This window comes from Nothobranchius furzeri, chromosome 10 (assembly GCF_043380555.1).
Source record: "Nothobranchius furzeri strain GRZ-AD chromosome 10, NfurGRZ-RIMD1, whole genome shotgun sequence".
Taxonomy (NCBI): Eukaryota; Metazoa; Chordata; class Actinopteri; order Cyprinodontiformes; family Nothobranchiidae; genus Nothobranchius; species Nothobranchius furzeri.
Window position 1 is genome coordinate 38572388 of NC_091750.1, and position 19152 is coordinate 38591539.

The 19152-nt window shown below is 43.1% G+C and overlaps 1 protein-coding gene across 1 annotated transcript; it reads right to left on the reverse strand.

Annotated features, from left to right (window-relative positions):
- Positions 1 to 480: 480 nt before the first annotated feature.
- On the reverse strand, positions 481 to 18114 carry LOC107386084 (cilia- and flagella-associated protein 157). Its single transcript, XM_015960265.3, has 8 exons — positions 17907 to 18114; positions 14870 to 15117; positions 9026 to 9149; positions 8662 to 8929; positions 8306 to 8406; positions 7170 to 7320; positions 1912 to 1987; positions 481 to 719 (listed from the first exon to the last, which is right to left on the reverse strand). Exons 1-8 carry the CDS (start codon positions 17990 to 17992, stop codon positions 619 to 621), a joined length of 1155 nt encoding a protein of 384 aa, XP_015815751.3. The 5' UTR covers positions 17993 to 18114; the 3' UTR covers positions 481 to 618.
- Positions 18115 to 19152: the final 1038 nt, after the last annotated feature.

Sequence of the window (19152 nt, forward strand, 5' to 3'; positions counted from 1 at the left end):
TATGAGAGCGTTTGGGTTGACCAATCCAACCTTTGTCCTTGGCTTACAATAACATTTTGTAAACAGTGATAATCCAGTTTTATCTGCTTCAAGGGCCTCCTGTCTGTGAGCAGCTGATCTTTCCATAACGAGTTTACAGAACCAACCATCCATTTAAAAGCAGGTCTGCCAATGATTTCAACAAGTCACCGTTTTCCACAGCTTGCTTCTGAATAGGAGATGGTGCTTTTTCAATTAAACCCTTCAACGTCTGTGAGACGGTCTCGAAAAGCCACCACTTTTCTCTGGCCATGTTTGTCTGATTAGCGTAGCTAGCTTCTCCAATGACTCGACTGGAGGAGGCTGTTAATTTCCCTACTGGCTCCAAGCAGCACTGACAGTGTGTTATTAATCAATATGAGGTTGTAAAATACACAGATACTCATTGAAGAGCAGTGCTATGCTGTCAATTTGCATTGTAGCTTCCAGAAACGTTCTAGGTTTTGAAATTAGGCTTTTTATTCATGTCAAAAGGAATGCTTAGAATAAGACTTAACAGCAAGAGTAAGTCCATGAAATCTAACCAGGATCAAGAATAAACACCTGTGTTAGAAACTAGTTCCTACAAACTGAAACAGTTCAGTTCTGTGGAGCAGAGGAGGCTCCTGCCTGAGGATCATCATGCTCAGGAGCCGGGTCAGCCGGGTCAACGAGGTCGGATGCATCCTCACACGAGTCGTCTGAGCAACGCAAACAGAAAAAAACATAAAAGGATTACATGAAACACAAAAGTAGGGATGTAAGAAAATACCAATAAGGCAATTTATCATGATATTTTTTCCTGCGATATCATATCGATATTCAAAAGCTGTGTATCGAATTTTTTGGAAGAACTTACAAGCAAACATTTGTGTATTTTCTTTTCTTTTGGTGCAGTACAAACGCCGACAGCTAGTTGGCAGCAGTGTGCAGTGGGTTTTGTTTCCACCACTGAAATGTTAATCCCTCTGTTATGGTTCAGATACCTCGTGTTAAACATGTTACGGATCACTTTGGACTGCTTATTGAATTTTCCTACAATAAATTCAGTCTAAAACAATCGCTAATATCGTCTGGCTGAATGGATCGCAATATATCGTGATATATCGTATCGTGATACGTATCGTATCGCCAGAATTTCACCGATACACATCCCTAAACAAAAGCATCCAAAGGCTGTGGGATTACGCTCAAACAGTTACAAGTCAAAGAGGGCTGCACGGTGGTACAGCCGCTAGCTCTGCTGTATCACAGCAAGAAGGTTGCAGGTTTGAGTCTTGGCTGTGAGCTTTCTGCATGGAGTTAGCATATTGTTTGTCTCTGTCCTGTGATGGACTAAAGACATGTCCAAAGAGTCAGACGGTCCTTATGAGCCCACCCCATGACCAGAAGGCTGCAGGTTTGCGTCCTGCTCAGTCTGTGACAGCCGTTGTGTCCTTGAGCAAGACCATGCCTGCTTGTGGTGGTCAGAGGGACCGGCGGAGCCTGTGTGCAGCCTTGCTTCTGTCAGCGTGCCCCAGGGCAGCTGTGGCTACGACATAGCTCATCACCATCAGTGTGTGAAGGGGTGAATGACTGGGATCTTGTAAAGCACCTTGGGGGGTTTGGGACATGACATCATTAAAGCTGTTTAACTGTATTATGAATGATTGGTTTTATTTAGTCCACCCTTGCTGCTCCTCTTGGCTGGGTCGTTGATGCAAATGAGAGCTGGTGCTGCTCACTTCCTTCCCTTCCACAGGAAGAGCCCGCTGGTCCCAGCAGCACCACTGCATGTGTTGGTGTGTGTTTGGCTACCAGTCAGAACCTGAGGGGGGTTCTACAACCTAACGTTTGCGTCTCTGTTTAGTGGAATTCATATTTGAATGGTTTAATGACACATTTTAGTCAAACCTGCTTCAGCTCCTCTTCCCAGGACCTTCACCAACTTCTGCATCTTCCACTGAGCCTTAGATGGTTTCTGTGGATCCTGCAGTAGAAGAAAACGCCCAGGGATGAGTAAACACAACACACAACTAAGCAAAAGCCAGTCTAAGTCCCACCCGTCGACTTCCGGACCACGAGTCCCCGGAAGAATGAAAAAATGAACGCAAGTCAATCTGGCTGAAAACACTATTTTCTAATCCCACTTGTTGTGAGCCATGGATTTCACATTAGATGTCCGTGAATTTGAAAGACACCTTCTGATGCCAAGAACGCATTTATTTTCGAACGGAGGGAAACGCTATTTTAGGTTTTGTGTGAAAAAAGTCCAGAACTGCAAATGCGTATCAGACCAAACACGGAGAAAAACAGGGGGAAAATGGCTGTAAGTTCGGCAAACTCCAAATCATTCCTTCAGGAGGAAAGAACCACCATAAATCTGGTCATGTGGTGAGCAGCAGCTACGCTAGGGAGGAGGAGATTCTGTGGACATGCAACAAACCGACGTCTGATTTGTAGTCATGCTAATTACAAACTTTATAAACTGATAAAGTATAGCGTGTGTGATTCAGGGCGTAGAAAAAGCTCTTTTAGCCCGTTCAGCGACCCATGAGCCAACTGGAAGGGGCGGAGTCTCAGGCTCCCTATTAAAAAACAGGGGAGACTAGGTGGAGCCATGTAAATTGTACAACAGTGGAAACGTGTCTGGAGGAGAGGATTTGTTTTTTCTGTTATGATTTAAATTCCTTAAAGAGCAAGTCACCCCCTGTAGTAGTAGTAGTAGTAGTAGTAGTAGAAGTAGAAGAAGAAGAAGAAAATATCATTTCTATAGCGCCTCTCAAGATAAAAATCACGAGGCGCTTCACAAAAACAAAAAATGTAAAAACAAAAATAATTTAGAAAATGGTTAAAAATATATTTAAAATGAGCAAAAAATAAAAAATTGTGATTAAAAACGTAAAGAGAGAGAGAGAGAGTGAACAGGAAAGAGGGAAATCAGTGGACCCTGAGGAAGGTGGAATAGGTGGGGAGAGCAGAATAAAGAGAGAGAGGTGAAGAAGGTCATACAAAAGGTTGAACAAGTGAGTCTTCAGCTGCTTTTTAAAGGAGACCACTGAGTCCACTGATCTCAGGCTCAGGGGGAGGGAGGTCCAGAGTCTGGGAGCCACAGCAGCAAATGATCTGTCACCTTTGACCTTTAGCCTGGTGCTGCACAACCAGTAGGCTTTGATCACTGGACCTCAGGGACCTGCTGGGGGTGTAGGGACTAAGAAGATCACCAATGTAAGATGGTGCTTGTCCATGTAAGGCCCTATAGACCAGAACCAGGATCTTGAAATGAACCCTGAAGTTGACTGGCAGCCAGTGAAGCTGGAGGAGAAGCGGGGTGATGTGGATGTGTTTGGAGGACTTGGTCAGAAGCCCAGCACAGGCGTTCTGAACCACCTGTAGACGGTTCAGGGAGGTTCTGCTCAGACACGTGAAAAGAGAGTTGCAGTAGTCTTAAGCCTGGTTCATGCTTCTCCGTCAGCTCCGCAAGGGACAGACACGCACGGATTGACGGAAGCGTTTTGCTTTCATACTTTTCCGTCTCCTTGAGAGTGTTGCAAAGCAATTCCCCGGCAGGACAACAGAGGGCGTAGCGCAGTTCTGTGGTATCCTGTCATGTATCGGTCCAAGATAGTGTGTTTATATTGTGTTTTTTGTATATAAGAGACTTTTTAACACAGACAAATTCATCTCTCATTCTCCTCCACCTCTTCATGCGCTCCCCACCTCTAAACCCATGTTTCCTGTCATTTCCGTCCGCAAATAAAACGCTTGCTGCGCATCTTTTCACTCCTCCAGTCACGGGAGAATTAAACATTCATGTTTTTAGAGTTTTTTCGCGAGGTATTCTTCAAGCTTCTCCGTGTCTGCCGCTAGTTATCCTCGGCTCTCTTTATGTTTTTGAAGGCGCAATGGCGGCGGTGTAGACAACAGCGGCGTCCTGACCAATCACAAGCTTGCATTGTCCGTCTCGACTAACGGATGTTTAGAAAAGAGAGCTCGACTCCGTCCGTCCTTGCGGAGCTCTCCGGCAGCTCCACAAGGACATTGCGTGTCTCCGCACTGACGCAGACGGACAAGCATGAATCAGGCTTAAGCGTGAGGAGATGAAGGTGTGGAGAACTGTCTCAGGTTCAGAGTGAGACAGAATGGGACTCAGCTTAGCAACGTTCCTGAGATGGAAGAAGGAAGAGCCAACAAGAGAACTGACATGAGAATCCAGGGTGAAAGCTGGGTCAAAGGTCACACCAAGATTCCCGATGGAAGGTTTGGTGTGAGAAGCAAGCTGACCAAGAGAGTCTCTGACTTTGGGAACCAGCTTGTCTGGGGCACAGATGAGGATCTCAGTCTTATCTTCATTCAGCTGAAGAAAGCTCCCACCATCCAGGTTTTGATAGAGTCTAAGCAGGTGTGTAACAGCTGCAGCTTAGACATCTCATGGGGCTTGAAGGAGATGTACAGTTGGATGTCATCTGCATAAAGATGGTAGGAGATTCCTTTGAAGGAGCTCAGGATGTGCTGAAGAGGAAGCAGAGTATTACTCCGCTCCCACTTCCTGTTTGAAAAATGCAACAAATGCTGTTGCCTAGCAGACCGAGAGGGCGGAGCCGCTAACAAATACACATACACACACAGGCTCACAACGACATTGTGACATCATATGGTACCAGCTAACATTCTAGGGTACATCTTAGCCAATAGCGATGGCAGATTTAAATTCTAATGCAGTGCAGAGTTTTTACCTGACAACGGCACAACACTGACAGTTTCAGGTAGAAAATTTACATTTTAACTAAAATGCAATAAAGTGCCGAACTATTGACTACGTGTGTCTGCAGCACGATTAGACACGCATTTATATAGTTTATCAGAACAAAAGTTGATTGGGGGGTGACTTGCTCTTTAACAAAATGAAAAACTGAAGCCAGTTCATTTCATATAGGTGGTAAAGTGAAGTTCTACAGCATTTCTACTGTTTTAATGCGGAGTCTGGCCAACACCTTTACGCAGTGGTTTTCCATCTTCTGTTTAGTCTGGTTCTGCTGTTGTTGGAAAGCATTTAGGTGAAGGAGTCATTCCCAGGAAAAGTCTGCTGTTCATGCAACGCGAGAATGAATGTGTGTGCGTGCACGACATGTCACCACATGGTGGGGTTTCCCCAGACTGTCGTGGCGCTGAGCTCTCGTGATTTTGCAGTTAAGAAAAAAACAAACAAGAAATAAAAGAACGTCCTCTTTTTTCACCATAAAAACACTATGAATGCTCGGGGGTGGGGGCGAGTGGGAGGAGGTACGCTTCCGAGTTTGTTCTGGAAACCCTGACCTAAGCCGCTCAGCAGGGCAACCACAATGGTCTGTGGCTGTAGCGGGAGGATTAATAAAGGGGTAGGACCTTTTAATTAGACTTTGTTTTTTTTTATGTAGATTGCTTGAACAGCTTTTTCCAAGAATGCAGACGGTGCCGCTGAAAGTCCAGATCTACAGATATAAGGTTTTTGTTTTGATTAGGATGGACACTCGTCAGTGACTTGATGCAATTTGCTGGGTTCCTTATATAGGAAACATTATTTCTGATTGGCTTAATGACCTGACCTTGTTGCAAGTCCCAGCAGCCGGTCAAGGCTTAGAAACAGTGGTCAGAGACAAGGGTCACACAAGGGTCAAGAGGACAATAGTTCAGGACTTGCTGGTGAGGACAGAACTAGGCAAAGGGTCAAAAGACAGGCTGGCTTCTGTGGATCCACCCATGGACACACCCATGATCCTGCCCCTAACTCCACCTCTGGCGGGAAAAGAAGGACTGGAATGGAGTGAGGACAGTCCATCTGGACCCAGAAGTTCTCAGGAATGCTGAAGGGAGATCTACAATTTGCTACCAACAAGAAGATTTATGGCCTGTGCTCCCTTTCCAGGAGTGCAACATGAACTTTTGTGCCCTCATGTGAATACTGCATGTAGTGAAAATGATACCAAATGTCTTATGTAGAGCTAAAAAAGTGTATTTGGTAAATGACCCCTTGACCTAAACTGTCAGGAGAGGATGACTTGTGACTCTTTCATTGTTTAGAGCAGTCTCAGGAATGATATAAAAGGATGCAGCTCAGATCGGGCGAGAGGACTCTTGGAAGAAGAGAGAGGGAGCTGTTTTGGGGAGATTCTGAGAAGACAAGAGCTGGTGTAAACTAACTCTTATTTAATCATTTTGAACTAATTCCTCCTTGGGGGATAGCAGTTGTTTTTTATTTACCCATTTTTGTATTTTGATTTTGTAATAAATCTTTTTTGAAAAAGAAACATAATCCTGATTCTTTCAGGTTTTCTCTAAAGCTTCACGTTTGGAGCCCTGGCCATAATTGCACAGAGGTAAGCATGTCGATCACAGGTCTCTGAATTATCAGGACTTACTTTACAGTTTATAATAGAATAATATAAAGAAACCTTAAGATAAGGGAAGTTTTAACTTCCCCCTCCTTGCGAGTAACGAGTTGTCTTAAGGGCGATAAAAACTGGATATTAGAGGTTATTTTGGCTCTGATTGCAGGTTGAAAAAGTCTCTAACAGCTGGAAGGATGGATTAATAAATAAATTGATAAACTTATGATAGCCTGATCAACTAGCATAAATCATTTTATAGTTACCAACCTCCCACATAAGCTGTTAGAGGTGCAATTAATTCCGGGTAACCCAAACAATTGCTGAGAGGCTTGGCTTGCCTCCAGACTTCTCTCTAGTATCTTAACCAAAAGGTAACGAGTTTAAAAGAAGTGTAGCACTCTGGGGCTGGCTATTCGTGCAAGTCATTTCACCTTTAAAATAAAAGACAAGATTCTAATTAGATAGTCCAAACCCGGGTCTAGTACGATTAAACTCGCCGATATCCCCCCGAACCCTGATAGATGCACCGTCTCATAAGTTCTAACGGAACTGGGTTTTAACGGAACCGACAAATGGGACGGGCACGCGACAGCCTGAATTGGAATGTTTATTATGTGAAGTGCCTTGAGACGACTCTTGTCGTGATTTGGCGCTATATAAATAAACTTGAATTGAATTGAATTGAATCATCACAAAGATTCCTCGTTTCTTACAGAACTGGAAGCATAACTGACGCAAATAAATGCGTCCATGAGTTCAGTATGATGTGAACTCCTGGTCTCTGACTATCTGGGCTGTTTTTACCGTTATGATCTGTCTGAGGACGACAGCTGCCTCCTGCTTCAACCCTTCCAGCTGCCTTCTCCTGGCCATCTCCTCCTGAAGCTCCACCTGCAGGCGTTGCCTCTTAGCCACTCTTTGATGATAAACTTCAGAGACCTTGTCAAACTCCTGCCTGAACCACAGCAGAGAAAAGTCACTGCACCAGTACTCAACTCCACTGGGCCAAGTAGACTATTTGATAAGTAAAGAACTTTTCTTGATTTGTACAACTATTGGGGCTGTAATGGTACAGGTGTACATCAGTACTAGGGCTACATCCTAGCCACAGCTGCCCTGGAGCACACAGGCACCACCGGTACCGCCAACCACCTCCATCAGGCAAGGAGGGAAGTGGACACACTACTTCCACAGACTGAGTGGGTCTTGAACCTGCAACCCTCCAGTTACAGAGCAGGCCTTTGACTCCTCTGTCACTGTCGCCCTTATGTTATGTGTGTTACGAGGACTTTCCAGTTATACCACATTAAATATCTGTTCCATGTCTGCTGCAGAGCTGGGGCTGCTGTTGTGTTTGTGGTGGCACCACTGGGAAAAATAGGCTCCCATCTGATCCCTGCGTTAGCATTTTCCAACCCCACCTACACATGTGCAACGGATGAGGGACCCCCATGTCACGTCTAAATCTCAAAAAGACGCATCACTCTGTAAATAACGTTCTACAGGTTGTGGGGCCTTTCCTCCAGTATTACTCAGAACTCTCATATTCAGAAGTCTTGACGATCTTAATGGGCACTTTGTTTATTTACTTATTGTTTTTTTTTCTTTTCTTTATTCCCATCATTGTTGATCGGTAGCTGGTGATGTTTAGGGAGGTTAGGTATTTGGGTAATTGCATTTGTACCGTGACCAACATGCATTGTTACCCATCAAACTCAAAACCACGTCTGGTTTCATGTCTCTAAATGGATGGATGGACAAACCACTCTACACCCTGAGCTACTGCTGTCCGTCCAACACGTCATGAGATATTTTTCTAACACACACACACACACACACACACACACAAACACACACACACACACACACATGGGGTTGTGCTTATGATAAAAGCTGCCTCTGTCACTCATGTTTGATCAGTAAAGAGATTAAATATCTACCTGAGAGCGTCAGAGTCATTCTTCGCACTCTGCAGCTTGTCGGAATATTCGTCTCTCTGTGTTTGAAGCCTTCGAAACACCTGGTTGATTGTGCCCAACTCCTTCAGATAGAGAGAGAACGTAAAAGCAGCCCAGACCTTTCTGTTCAGGTGTTCTCCCCCAAAACAATCCCATACAGCTGATTTGGTTTGGATAAGTTATGGACTGTTGTTTTCCCTTAAGACGGATTTCTTTATAAAGAACTCTGACTCAAAAAGCACTGACTGCTTTTTTCTTACATTTAACCAGTAAAGATATGCACTAAAGTATCTGACGTGATCTAGTCCCTGGTTCTGGATCTGATGATGTTCTTTTACCTTGTCGAGGAACCGCATCTCCTGTTTCATCTTCTTCATCTCGTCCTCCATGTCTTTCTGGGTGGCGTTTAAATCACTGATGTGGTCATTCAGAGCAGTTGTTTCTTGTTGCAGGATCTCTTTTTTTCCCAGCAGATAATTGAGCTCTTTTCCATCTTTAACAATCAGGTCCAAGTTCCTCAGATGCTCTACTTTGGCCTCAGCCTCAGCCGTCGTTTTCAATAATTCTACTAAACGCTCGTAAACCTGCAGCAGATCCTCATCCGGACTGTGTGTGCAGAACGTGAGGTTCATATTGTAGGATGAAAACTTTAAATCGACACATTTCTCCAGTAAAAGTATGTTTAATAACAATAATCTTTACCTGGTGACACCTGTGGCAGGTCCACCCTCTGCAGACGGGGTGTCCAGCTCCTCCACGCACTTCTGTTCAGACTGCTGCTGGCACAAGAGAGCCAGCTCCTTGTTCATAGCTTCCAAATCTGTGTCTAAGGGAAGGGAAAGAGAATCCAAAGGGTTTCATGTTTTTTAAGCGTCTTAATGGTCTTGGCCCTTCCTACCGCTCAGAACTGCTTTTAACACGCAAACCCTCGTGGCCTCTGTGCTCCTCTGGCAGCGTCTGCTTGTGATCCTTAAAGTCAGGATGCACACCCAGGGTGAGGCATCCTTCCAATATTACATATCTTATGTACCCGACTCATCTGAGCTCAATCCGGTGTTAACTTATAATCTCAAGTGTGTGTGTGTGTGTGTGTGTGTGTGTGTGTGTGCATGTGTGTGTGTGCATGTGGGTATGTGTGTGTACATGTGGGTATGTGTGTGTGCATGTGTGTGCATGTGTGTGTGTATGTGTATGTGTGTGCATGTGGGTATGGGTGTGTGCATGTGTGCGCGTGTGTGTGCATGTGTGTGTGTGTGTGTGTGTGTGTGCATGTGGGTATGTGTGTGTGCATGTGGGTATGTGTGTTTGCATGTGTGTGTATGTGTGTGTGCATGTGTGTGTGTATGTGTGTGCATGTGGGTATGTGTGTGTGCATGTGTGTGTGCATGTGTGTGTGTATGTGTGTGTGTATGTGTGTGTGTATGTGTGTGCATGTGGGTATGTGTGTGTGTGTGTGTGTGTGTGTGTGTGTGTGCACGCATGTGTGTATGTGTGGGTGTGTGTGTGCGCATGTGGGTGTGTGTTTATGTGTGTGTGTGTGTGCATGTGGGTATGTGTGTGTGCATGTGTGCGCATGTGTGTGTGTGCGTGCATGTATGTGCATGTGTGTGTGTGTGTGTGTGTTTATGTGTGTGTGTGTGTGTGCATGTGGGTATGTGTGTGTGCATGTGTGCGCGTGTGGGTATGTGTGTGTGCGCGCGTGTGTGTGTGTGTCTGTCACTGGGTTGGGGGGGGGGTTACTTGTCAATGATATTTGTGGGATATGGGGGTTTATTAATCTGTTAAGCACTTTGAGTTACATTTTTTGTATGACAAGTACTTTATAAATAAAGTTTGATTTGATTTGAAATATCTGATTTACAAAAACACATTTATAGAGTTTTCACAGGCAGCGGTGACCTGCTGACCCCAGTGAGGGTTATGGACCATTATTATTTCACTATTATTTATTTCATGAGTAAAGCCTGACGCGACACACTGAGGTCCAATCCCCTCTCAAGGGAAAGCTAACTCCAACTCCTGATGGGTTTGCTAGCAAAACTGTGCTGAATAAAAAATAACGCTGCTTTGAAGCCAAAAATGTAGGGCCGGTGTCGGTACAGGATCTGCTCGGGTGCAAGATCGGCTCGGGGTCCTTCGACTGCCGATGACGTCAAAGTACGGCAAACCCACTCGGACAAAATACACTACACATCTATACTGTTGGAAAGAATTTAGCAGTTTTGTTATTAAAATAATGTTTCTTAAGACGTAAGTTTGTGTTTATAATAGTATTTGTAAAATAAAACACTATATTTGATTCATGTTGAACTCCTCTTTGAGCACATCCCTTGAAGGATCATAGGTATTAGCAACACCTGTGAAATTGTATTTGCAGGAAAGAAGTGTGTCCCGTTTATTGAAGTATTTGTGTTGAGTTTTTGACGTCTTGACCATGCGTAGTTCAGTTACGCTCATAGCTGCTAGCCAAAGCTCTGGAGTTAAAAGTTTTCTGGCTTTACTAAAATACCTGTCTGTACTTATTTGATTGACGGTAGTTTTACTTTCTATTAGACTCCAAATGTAATCATTTGGCACGTTTCTAATTCATAATTTGTAATAATGTAATCGGCGATATTAGCATTAGCATTCCTATGGGTTTTTCCATGTATATTAGCGTTGCGCTAACCACTCGCTGCCAAATTGCAGCCTTTGCCATTAGAAAATCTCCTTTTGTCACATCGCAATTTAATTGCACATGCAGTTAATCGTTCAGCCCTAATATACATGCAGCTCTATGCTAAAAGTGTATTTTCAAAGAGGTAATGATGGATTTCTTTGTAAAAGTTGTCCATCTTTCCAATAGAAAAAATTTGCCTGGACCAACGTCACGTGATAACAACGTTACGTGATTACGTAATTCCGTAAGGTTCATGTTCAGCCAATCAAATACTTAGACGTCATCGGCAGTCGACGGACCCGAGCCGATCTTGCACCCGAGCAGATCTTGTACCGACACCGGCAGGGACAGCTAATGCTTCATGTCACCTGCAGGTACACAACAAAAATTTCTCGTAAGAATGGATTTGAGACTTTATGCTGCCCCCTAGTGTCGTGTGTGAGGTCTGTTCCTCACACCAAGATAACAGAAGCTAGATCCAGCCAGAACAGACTAGAGCCTGATGAAACATCTCAAGATGGAACTGAAAATGGCTTTGTTCCAGCTCTCTGTGAACACTAAAACACTTTTAAATTAAAAGGCATACAAGTTACTTTTTCATATTTTTAAGTAGCCAGTAGGCGCTAAAACGACCCTTTATAGCAGGGGTATTCAATTCTTGTCTGCGAGGGCCGGCATCCAGCACGTTTTAATTTTTACCTGCTTCAACACACCTGATTTCAAATCAGCAGGTGATTAACAGGCTTCTGCAGAGCCTGATGAGCTGCTGCACAGGGGGTTCAACAACTGAATCAGGTGTGTTGGAGCAGAGAAACCACTAAAACATGCTGCCAAGCCCGAAATTGTATACCCCTGATGAACAAGGTTTAACGGTTAGTCTCTCAGCCTCCTCTGCCCCTTGCAGGCAGAATACCGCATTCACAACTTGAGACTCTCCAGACCGGTGACCTGAAGTCTCATGAGCAGCAGTAACACCTTGCTGTACTTAGGGAGGCTCCGCTACGATCACTGGATTTTCAGAGGATCTGGAATGGGATCAATAAGATCGGCTATAATCTTATGAAACAACAGACATGACTTTTTAAAATCATCCAGTCAAAATTCAAACAAAATATCAATGGTTAGTTTTAATTTCAACAAGTTCCTCTACAGCAGGATTTATTTCACCAAGATAATAACTTTTTGCTTTCCTTGACGTTGAATGTGCTACTACTAGTTTATCCGTTTAATTATAGATCCACTAAATACAATAAAGTTTATCTCTCACCAAATAGAATATTTACTAAGAAATCGCAATATAACTATAGACACATGACTTTGTTGTGTGTGTGTGTGTGTGTGTGTGTGCGTGCGTGCGTGCGTGACTCCTCTGTCTTCTCGATCCCCAGTGAATCGTGGAGGATGGCTGCTTATACGGAGCCAGGATTCTTTGGAGGTTTCTTCCTGTTAAAAGGGAGTTTTCCTCCCCACTGTCGCTATATGCTTGCTTAGTATGAGGATTGCTGTATAGTCACTGACACTAGTCAGTGACTTGATGCAATTTGCTGGGTTCCTTATATAGGAAACATTATTTCTGATTGGCTTAATGAACTGACCTGAATTGGAATGTTTATTATGTGAAGTGCCTTGAGACGACTCTTGTCGTGATTTGGCGCTTTATACATGAACTTGAATTGAATTGAATTTTTCACAGACGCAGGGCTGCCAACTCTCACACATCCGACCATCTTCACACGCTCTCAAATCGCCACACCTCCAATCTCTGACACTGAACAATCAATACCCCACCTGCTCTGACGGCCAGTGAACGGCTGACAAACAACCCTGCAGACAACAACACGTAACATCCCAGAATTTAAGGCAGCCAGGGAATTTAGACCGTAGATATTATATGGTATTGACACCTAAATAGGATCAGATCAGGGTATGCATTACATAGAGGCTTCCGGGGAGCCCAGTGAGACGGGGACCGTGTGTGGTCGGGGGGGGGGGGGGGGCACATCAGGCACAAATAAAACACAGGAAGCACTAGAAGATATTAACCAAACATAAACGATAGTCTGTTATACTTTTGGGGTTGCAACACTAGTACCGGTTTGAAGAGTGTGGGTGTTGTAGTTTTCGAGCTAGAGCACTTTAAAGATGGTCAGAGTAGAGAAAAAATTGGGTGTAATTGCCCTTTAGCCATATCCCCAATCAGAAGCTGGACCCGGAAGATAACTTCAGCCTCGTATACAAGTTGCCCCCGGGTGTGTAAGTGAAGGGCTTCCAGGGGAGCCTGTCACTGTTTCGGGGGAGCCGGGCTCCCCTTTGCTCCCCCGTAATTTGAACTCTGTATAGGATGTCTGTGATTCAAACACCATAACACGTAGCTGTTAGCTTGCAGGCTAAAGATGAGCTAATGTGTGCCCTCAGGAGGAAGAAAATGTCTGGTTTGGACATTTTTTTAAGCGGACAGTGAAGGCAGGGTAACAGCCACTCGTAATGTGTGCAGACTGGGAATTTAAAGTGGTGGAAAAGCTAGAGCTGCGTTCAGGACTATGACTCCAATACGCCAGTTTAAAAACAAACCCTACTCAGAGCACTGCAGCAACTTGGATAAAAACACAGAGAAATCATCTACAGATGCAAAAACAGTCAAGATATGAAATAAATGCAGAAAGAAACACAAATGATTAAAGGACAAGTCAGGTGGGTTCCCCTTTTTTCTTACTTCAGCGTGTTTCTAAAGAGTGGGATCGGAACTTGGTAGTGGCAAATATGGACTCAAATCGGGAGCAAAAAAACCATGATTGAAACATCGCTAATGGTAATTCATGTTTACCCCTCAGGACAGACAAACATGAGATAGTTGGTGTTTATTGTATCGTGCTCATCATGGTCGGAGCCTCTGTAGAAACAAAGAAAACCTCCATCTGATGAAGCTAAAGAGATAAAGGCCTAGTCCACACGTAGCCAGGTTTTTTCAAAAACGAATATCCGCCCCTCCAAAAACTTGCATCCACTCCACCTCGTTTAAAAACAAACTCTGTCCACACGTACCCGGATAAATACGTTGTTAAGGACATGCCAGACCTGTAGGCGGCAGTACTTCCCCCGTTCTTAACCTCGTCCTTCGTCTGTGGTCTTCCGCAAGGAGCAGTAATTCCGCTTGCAAAAACAAACAAGCAGAAAGCGCTTGGACAATTGATAAAGCGAGTGCAGCTCTGAGGGCATCCATGCTGTCGGCTAGTGTAAACACAGGTCGCACACCTGATGTCAGCATTTTTTTTTGTCGCGGAAAGTGACGTTGCGGACCTTAAAACTCCGGTTTTGTCCGTCCACACGCAGACACCCAAAACGGAGAAAACGCAGATCTTCACTTTGGCCGGAGTTTTTAAAAAGATCCGTTTTCGTGTGAAAAAACTCTGTTTTCGTGTGGATGACAGGCCAAAACGTAGAAAAATATCTACGTTTTGGCAGATCCCCGGCTACGTGTGGACAGGGCCAAAGAATGTCTGACCAATATAGGAAACAAGAGTCCAGGTCGGGAGTTTTCTGAATGATGATGGCTCAGAAACTGGATGCAGACCTCACAATCATCCTCCTGTGCTTGTAAGTTTAAAATGGATGCTAGAGGGTGTTACAACGTGCCAAAACTGTCAAGTCTTACAGAAACATTTAAAACCCACAAATGTGACTCTTCACATTCTATTTAGCTTCTCATTTATCTAGTTTTCATCTCTTAACAACCAGCATCTCCAATCGTGAGTTTACATTTAGATGAATTTGTGAAAACTTACTCAAAAATACCATTAAAGTTGTCAAAGAATAGCACTGAACAATAGAAATATAAAGCTAGTTCATGAGGAATGAAAGTCCAGGCAGCTAAAAGAAGAGTGTCTCACCCAGTTTGACCTTCTGTGAGTGGAGTTGATCTATCAGCTTATGCAGCTCCTGCCGACGCTCTTCTGACGCAAGTTGGTCGAGCCGCAGACCCTCCAGCTGTTCAAACATCTGGCACACTTTTTCCCGTTTTACATCAACTTGGCATCTCAGCTCTTCAACCTTGCCTTTGTTTTCTTTCTCAAAAGCGTTGCGCTCAGACACAAGCCTAGCGTTCTCCTCTTCCAGCTCTTCGAATGTGAGCTGAAATCTGCAGCAGACATGGCATGTGTGTTGTAGTCAGTTTCTGATCATAAGTGGGCTGCAAACGTTTCAATTTTACTAATGCAACATTAGTGATGACTGAAACATTACATCCACCTGTCTGTTGATGTTCTGTTCAATCATAAGACACACCAGGTGCTTTAGCCTCTCTGGACCCCTTTTTGCCTTCACAACTGCCTTAATCCTTCATGGCATGGATTCAACAAGCTACTGGGAACCTTCTTCAGAGACTTTGGTCCATATTGACATGATATCATCCTGCAGTTGCTGCAGATGTGTCAGATGCACATCCATGATGCGAATCTCCCGTTCCACCACATCCCAAAGGTGCTCTGTTGGATGAGTACAGTGAACTCTTTGTCATGTTCAAGAAACCAGTCTGAGATGATTCGAGCTTTATGACAGGGAGCATTATCCTGCTGGAAGTAGCCATCAGAAGCCATCAGATGGGATGGGCACGGTCAGCGACAATACTCAGGTAGGCTGTGGTGTTGCAGCGATGATCAATTAGTACTAAGGGGCCCAAAGTGTGCCAAGAAAATGTCTCCCGCACCATCACACTACCACCACCAGCCTGAACCGTTGATACAAGGCAGGATGGATCCACGCTTTCATGTTGTTGACGCCAAATTCTGACCCTACCATCCAAATGTCGCAGCAGAAATGGAGACTCATCAGACCAGGCAACATTTTTCCAATCTTTTTTTGTCCACTTGTGGTGAGCCCGTGTGAACTGTGTGGTCTTCTGCTGCTGTCGCCCATCTGCCATTTTGACATGTTGTGTGTTCAGAGATTCTCTTCTGCACACCTTGGTTGTAACGAGTTGTCAGCTCGAACCAGTCTGGCCATTCTCCTCCAACCTCTGGCATCAACAAGGCCTTTTCGCCCACAGAACTGCCGCTCACTGGATGTTTTCCCTTTTTCGGACCATTTTCTGTAGAGATGGTTGTGCGTGACGATCCCAGAAGATCAGCAGTTTCTGAAATACTCAGCCCGTCTGGCACCAACAACCACGCCACGGTCAAAGTCACTTAAATCGTCTGTCTTCCCCATTCTGAAGCTTGGTTTGAACTACAGCAGATAGTCTTGCCCATGTAAACATGCCAAAAAGCATTGAGTTGCCACCATGTGATTGGCTGATTAGTAATTTGCATTAACGAGCATATATGCACAGAGGGTACAGAAAGTATTCAGACCACTGTGAATGTTTCATGTTTTATTGCAGCCGTTTGCTAAAAGAATACATTTTTTCCTCATTAATGTACACACAGCACCCCATATTGAAAGAAAAACACAGAACAATATATATATATATATATATATATATATATATATATATATATATATATATATATATATATATATATAACCCTTCCTAGAGCAGGCCATCCAGCCAAACTGATCTACCGGGAGAGAAGAACCTTGGTGAGAGGTAAAGAAGAACCCAAAATCACTGTGGCTGAGCTCCAGAGATGCAGTCAGGAGATGGGAGAAGGTTGTGGAAAGTCAACCATCACTGCAGCTCCTCCACCAGTCAGGGCTAAAGCCAGAGTGGCCCATCAGAAGCCTCTCCTCAGTGCAAGACACATGAAAGCCTGCGTGGAGTTTGCTAAAAGACACCTGAAGGGCCCCGAGGTGGTGACAAATAAGATTCTCTGGTCTGATGATATGGAACTCAAAAGTATTCAAAATTCAATAAATAAATAAGACATTATGAAATAAATATCTATATGAAGAAATACCAGACAATCGTGTAATCTGACAACGAAATTATGAAATAACAGAATGTTATGTAAAATCTAAGCTCAATATTATGAAATATTTTTCATTCTTCTTTTAAAATGCCTTTATTAATATAACGTTTTTTTCAAAAATCATTTTTTCATAATAATCCAAATTAATATTGAGTCATTTTTATTTCATTCATTCAGTTTTTATTACATAACGTCTTTTTTTTAACAAAGACAGCTTTTATTTCATAACAGTGTTTTTTCCCATGGCTGATTTATTTCATAATGACACTTTATTGACACCTCCACAACAGAGCCCTGATTTAAACCCAAGCAAACATCTCTGGAGACCTAAAAATGTCTCCACCAACGTTCACCATCCAGCCTGACAGAACTGGAGAGGATCTGCAAGGAGGAATGGTGGAGGAACCCAAATCCAGGCGTAAGAAGACTCGTGGCTGTTTTGTCTCACAAGGTGCTTCTACTGATCAAAGGGTCTGAATACTAGGACCATTTCAGTTTGTCTTTTTAATAACTGCAGAAATTTCTAAATTTCTGTCAAAATGACGTGGTGTGTGCACATTAATGAGGAATATTCAATTGAATTGTTTTAGCAAATGGCTGCAATTTAACAGAGTGGAAAATTCACAGGGATCTGAATACTTTCTGTACCCACTGTAAGTATATATATATATATATATATATATATATATATATATATATATATATATATATATATATATATATATATAATGTAGCCAACATTTTGCAAGGAGGATACAAGGTGGGGGACTATCTATGTACCATTTGCAGCTAACATTAACCATGATGCTAATTGAGTTGCTAAGCTACTTTGGTTAGCATCACAATATAAAAGGTAAAAACACACAAAAGTATTTTTTAAATCAACAATTCGTCCATATTGAATACATTTAAACTAGTACTGTTTTTCTAGAACTTCTAATACTTTTATGAGTTGTTTTTGACAGAAAAGGCTGTTTTACCTTTCCAACTGCTCCGTTAAATACTGAAAAGGCTGTTTTACCTTTCCAACTGCTCCGTTAAATACTGAATCTGTGCCAGATACAAAGACTTCTCATCTTTGTGTGTAGAACCGGGCTGATCTGCCATGGTCGCGAGCTTTCTCGGAGTTTTAGAACTTTTGCTGATATTTGTTCACCAGTTACTTTCCACTGCGATTTGCAGAAAAAGAAACAAACTGGGAAAACCAAAATAACAGTTATGATGCCTTCTTGGACTGCTCCGGAAACGTCCAAACTTTCAACGTCTACTCTACATACATTTCTTTTGGCTTTTTCCAATTTAAAATAGAGAGTCTGTTTCCTGAAAAATAAATATACGTGGGCGGGTTTATTAAGAAGGCGGCTTTAGGTAAAAGTAAAGACAATCTGTGATGGTCTTTAATTTTCGAATTCAGAAAAATTAGTTTTTGTAAATGCGACATTAGAGAAGTTAGTTTACCAGTTGAAACCATCGGGTTGAAAATGGCCCGGTATGAAACCCTAAGAAAGCTGTGGAGACTGAAGCTAACTTCAGACTCAGTTTCCCCATGCCTCCAAAAGACCAGCAGTGCTTGATCCCGAGGGATCAGTTTTATGTTTCCAACCAGTTGTTGGCATTTTTCCTGCCTGACACCTAAATAACCATATAACAAACAAGTATGCTAGTACAGCTTGGTGTTTTTATGGCAAGAAACAAGGCAGTTTTTTAGCTTTCTTGTTTTATTATTAACTTCAAAATCCCCAGAGCTCAGAAACACCGACAAGAGAAACGGTCTCCACCCAAAAAATTCTGCCACTGAGAACGATTACAATTTTCTTCATTAAGATAAGGAGGCTAAAATATTCTCGTCTAAATGGCTAAAATACAAATGTGTAGCAACAGATTTTAGACACTAGAGGGCAGCAACTCCAGGTCGTCCCGTCGTTTCTAAACGCTGTTGGAGAGCAGAGTGCAGTTCTGTTTAGTGCCAGTGGAGGGCGCACATTCCCAATTCTTTAATGGCAACAAAAGTGTTTCTACAAAGAACCTCCTTTAACTATAGAAATCCAGTTTCTTCATTTTCTACTCCTCCTTCTCCTTAATGTTAATATTACCAAGGGAACAAAAAGAAAGATTAAGATTTGATCAAAACTTCATTAAGGAAAAAAAAACTGTTTAAAGGAAGTGTTTGTGATGGTTCTGGTGAGGATTTTTGTGTCGTGACGAGGAATCTGATATGAAACGGAGCACAAAATCCGAGTCATTAAAAGCATGCTGGTCAAAAGCAG